We start from the raw sequence: 4,799 nt of genomic DNA, 5'->3' as shown, positions 1-4,799 counted from the left end.
TAAACATTCACTAACTGGTCGAGAAGGGAAGACCAGTTATCGACATTCACGTTTTAACTGGTCCGGTATGTGAAACGTCAAATAAAATCGAGGGGAACTTAAATGAATTGTACGATTCGCGTTAATTGCATTGCACTTTGTATTCCGAATTTAGGAAGCGACAATGAAAATAATGGATTTTCAGGTGGAATGAACGCACTTTTAAAAAAGAAATTATGAATGAAAATTAACTTTCCCCATTCAAATAAGTATTCTATGTAAACGAAAATTACTTTTTTTCTGCAATTGGTGAAAAATCCGCTGTGAAAATTTATCTCAAGAAGATTTTGTATCATACTGTTAAGTTTTAGTGGAAATAAAATAAAATTCAGAGAAATTAGGGTCATGACTACGTGCTTCAAGTAATTGGATAATGCCAAGCAAAAATTTTCATTAAAGTTTTATCAATTTCAAACTGCTTTCGGGCCGACTATTTCGATAGAAAATAGTTTGCCCCATACAAACTAATTTCGTATCCAGATGTCGACACCGTACCGTTGCCATCGTGAATTAGATAAACAAAAGGTTTGCATTGAACAGTCTGAAAGTTTTACATTGAGTGCGACAACAGGTAAGAAATATGATTTAGCGAAATTATTTTTCTGTAATTTAACTATTTGTTTTCAGTACTTATCACTATGGACGTGTTACCTGGATCGAGCCAAAAACGTAAGCAAAAAACACTTACTTTGGCAGAGAAAGTGAGAATTATAGATGATTTTGAAAGCGGTGGAGGTACGCATGAGTTTTTAGGAAGGAAATATGGTGTTGGGAAAACATCTGTATCACGGTTTATTCAGCGTAGAAACGACATTCGAACTAAACTAGACAAATATAGAGAACATGGAGTAAATAGCAGAAAGACAATGAAAGAGCAGAATTTCCCTTTAATGGAGGAGTCCCTGTATATGTGGATACTTCAACAGCGAGAAGCTAATATCATCGTCACCTTTGAAATATTACGGATCAAGGCAGAGTTATTATTCCGTGAAATTCAGAAGCGTGGTCACTATGAAAATCAACTATTCACATCTTCGGATGGCTGGATGCGCCGGTTCAAAGAGCGGTTTGGGCTGCAAGTGAAGCGTGTTGCAGGTGAAAAAGCTTCTGCTGACATGCAAGCTTATCAAAAATTCAAAGATATTTTGGGTGCAAAAATCACTGAAATGAAGCTGCTGGGGTCCCAGGTTTACAATGCTGATGAATCGGCCATTTTCGTCAAATTATTAGCATCACGAACCCTGGCACTCTACAATGAAAAGAACGTGTACGGTCGTAAAATTAACAAGATGCGTTACACCTTCATGCCATGCAGTAACGCTGATGGTTCCAACAAACTTCGATTGATGTTTATTGGAACTGCGGCCAATCCACATTCGTTCCCAGCGAAAGAGATGCTCACAGTTTCGTATTACAACTCGAAAAAAGCTTGGATGACAAGAGATTTGTTTCGGGAGTGGTTTAACAACGAGTTTGTTCCGGCTGTTAGGAAATTTTCTAGTGAGTGTTCCTTGGAACCAAAAGCGCTTCTAGTACTAGATAATTGTACGGCTCACTATACAGGAAACGACGCTTTGGTTTCGGATGACGGATTAATCAAGGTGAGAGCTCTAGAAAAAAAAAATGGTAAACCGCTAATCTGATCTATTTATTTTCTTTAGGTGATTTATCTTCCGCCAAATGTCACCTCAGTGTGTCAACCAATGGACCAGGCAGTGATCAATGCTGTCAAAGCACGGTATAAGCGAAAACTTATGCTTTGCTTACTATTAGAAAACAAAGAGGTGAAATTTGAGGACCGACTCAAAAAAATATCGCTGATGCAGAGCATTGACTGGCTGTCCTCTGCGTGGAATGAGATCAGTCAGAGTACGATTAAAAACTCCTGGAAGAAATTGATAGACCAGTTTCCGGAATGTGAAGCAACATCTGATGATTCTCATGAACCTGATTTGAATGCCGACTTGAAAGCTTTGGTCACAGCGGTGGATTCTCTTGCTGGAACCTGTACCACCAATGAAGAGATAGAGCTGTGGAAGAGCGATCAGTTTTACGATGTTGACAACAATCCTGCCTGGCTTACAAGCATGGTATTCAATGATCAAGAGATTGTTGATTCAGTATTGCGTGAAAAAGTTACTCCAGTTGAAAATTCATTAGCAGAAGAATCGATCGAAACGTTTTCCGAGACACCGCCTGTGAGTATTGGAGACCTGCTAGAAGAGCCGACGTTTTCTGATGCACTCAAGCATCTGGATGCTTTGTTGCGATTCGTGAGGAACGATGCTGCAGATGTGAGTCGTCTCAAATCGCTACGAACAAAATTGATTGAAAAAGAATGGCTGAAGACTACAACATAGTTTGTTTTTTTTTTTGTTTCATTTCACTATAATTAAATGTTGTTTTTATTAAATTTTTCTTCAAGTGTTTTTGTCCATCGGAAATAAATTTAAATTTTAGAACATCTTAAATTACATCCGAATGCCCCTCACAGCAAATCTTCCATTTGAATATGGCGTCGTTTGTTTACGAAATTCTGTTTTTTAACTGGTCCAAGGACCAGTTAACGTTCGCCCAGTTAAACAGCAGACCAGTTAAACCAGGACCAGTTTGCGAACGATTACTGTATTTGCAATGCCAATTTCCCACGCTCCTTGGATTTAAAGACTGTGTTAACGAAACCCATTTCAGTCGAAACAAACCTTCATGTGTTTGCAATGCCGATTTCTCCAACGCTGCTTGGTTTTTAAGTCTGTGTTGGGGAACACATTTCGGTGAGAACATAAGATCCCACACTTTCATGTATTTGCAATGCCGATTTCCCCAAGGCTGCTTGATTTTGATGGATGTGTTGGGGAAACTGTAAATCGGGCCAATCAAAACGAAACAAAACGTTCTGCAAAAGTCGTTGCAAGATACCCTGAACAATCTGTTCACGTGGGCCCTCAAGCTGGGTATCGAATTCTCTACGGAGAAAACTGAAATGGTCGTTTTTTCTAGGAAGCACGAACCCGCCCAATTCCAGCTTTACCTATCCGGCAAAACGATCCAACACTCTATGTTTTTCAAATACCTGGGTGTATATTTTGATTCTAAATGTACCTGGGGGAGACACATTGCGTATTTGAAACAGAAATGCCAGCAAAGAATCAATTTTCTCTAAACAATAACAATAAACAATAACAATAAGACGTGCACCCTTCACCAGGCATCTCCAACCAAGTTTGCTTCCCATACTTTTGCAATTCCTCTGTCATTTTTTATCTGTCCATGCGACAAAAAATCCATGGAATACCAGATCACCTACGCTCCAATGTTATTCCGTCGATATTTTCGAAAAAATATGGGAATGTTGGATCTGATAAAATGTTCTTTACTGACGGTTCATACATAAACGGGTCCACTGGCTTCGGCATCTTCAATGAAAATTCCAGTGGCTCTTTCAAACTCAAAGAATCTTGTTCCGTGTATGTCGCTGAACTGGGTGCGATATACTACGCACTAGGGATCATTGAAACATTGCCCATCGACCATTATTTTATTTTTTCAGACAGTCTCAGCTCAATAGAGGCAATCCGCTCAATGAAAGTTGATAAACGCTCATCTTATTTCCTAACAAGAATAAGACAACTATTGAGTGTTTTGGTCGAAAAATTATTCAAGATTACCTTAGCATGGGTTCCCTCTCATTGCTCGATTCCGGGGAATGAGAAAGCGGACTCGCTAGCTAAGGTGGGCGCTTCAGAAGGCACACTTTTTGAAAGGCAAATTGCTTATAACGAATTTTTTCACATTCCTCGTCAGGACACACTCGTTAGTTGGCAGCGCATGTGGAGTGAAGATGAGTTCGGTCGTTGGTTACACACGATTATCCCTAAGGTCTCGACGAGTGCATGGTTCAAGGGATTGAATGTAGGTCGTGATTTCATTCGCGTGATATCTCGGCTTATGTCCAATCACTACAACCTAAACGCGCATCTCTATCGCATTGGGCTCGCAGCAAACAATCTTTGTGATTGTGGCGATGGCTACCACGACATCGAGCATGTTGTCTGGTCGTGTATCCGGATATCTTAGGTAGCCGGGATCCTGAACTTTTGCTTCATCTATACCTATTCCTCAGAAACGCCGATGTCAACGTTTAATGATGTTTCCTTCGTTGTGTCCCCGTTTCATATCCCTCCTATCCGATCGATAAACTTTTACTTAGTCGCGGCAATACATACACACACTCTTTACAGATGCACGGGCCAAAGGTTGTGCAGTCCACTGATCATTCAACAAGAGCCAAAGGTTGTACCGCTCATGACAACTCTACACGAACTGATGATTGCGCCGGCTAGTGACCATTCTATCCTGGATTCCTCGAGTCGCGAAAGACGCACCACGCTAGATATGGGGTACAGACTAGGGAGCGTTGCTGATTAATGGTCAGCTGCATCCCAATAGGAAGTATCCCGTGTCGGGCACACGTACAGAGCATCGAAGACTGCAACATACCAATTATGAGAACACTTGTAATACTAACCTCGAGCCAACCGCGAGTAATCGGTTACATATTACTAACATAGTTGTAAGACAAAAATTGTCAAAATATTGGACTCCCGGCCCCGTCAGGCTAACGCCACATGTGCCTTAACAAAAAATATATTTTGGGGAAAAAAAAAACGAAACAGTTAGGGCGTATATTTAATGAAAAATAACATTTTATTAATTGCGATAGATGCGTAGAAATATTCCCTATCAATTGATGCAAACAT

At 40.3% G+C, this 4,799-nt stretch overlaps 1 protein-coding gene across 1 annotated transcript; it reads left to right on the top strand.

The window, feature by feature from the left end:
• Positions 1 to 929: 929 nt before the first annotated feature.
• LOC129773570 (jerky protein homolog-like) lies at positions 930 to 2,399 on the top strand. Its single transcript, XM_055777182.1, has 2 exons — positions 930 to 1,640; positions 1,701 to 2,399. The coding sequence occupies exons 1-2, from the start codon at positions 930 to 932 to the stop codon at positions 2,397 to 2,399; spliced, it is 1,410 nt and encodes a 469-aa protein (XP_055633157.1).
• The last annotated feature ends 2,400 nt before the right edge of the window (positions 2,400 to 4,799 follow it).

This window comes from Toxorhynchites rutilus, chromosome 3 (genome assembly GCF_029784135.1).
Source record: "Toxorhynchites rutilus septentrionalis strain SRP chromosome 3, ASM2978413v1, whole genome shotgun sequence".
Classification (NCBI taxonomy): Eukaryota; Metazoa; Arthropoda; class Insecta; order Diptera; family Culicidae; genus Toxorhynchites; species Toxorhynchites rutilus.
Note: the sequence above shows the minus strand (reverse complement) of the source record. Positions and strands in the feature narration are given on the sequence as shown.

What these genes read in the sequence shown, in the direction of transcription:
- LOC129773570 (XM_055777182.1), top strand. Translation starts at nt 930, where the DNA reads ATGGAGGAGTCCCTGTATATGTGGATACTTCAACAGCGAGAAGCTAAT. An exon ending in CGGATGACGGATTAATCAAG is followed by an intron (nt 1,641 to 1,700) that starts GTGAGAGCTCTA and finishes TATTTTCTTTAG; the next exon opens with GTGATTTATCTTCCGCCAAA.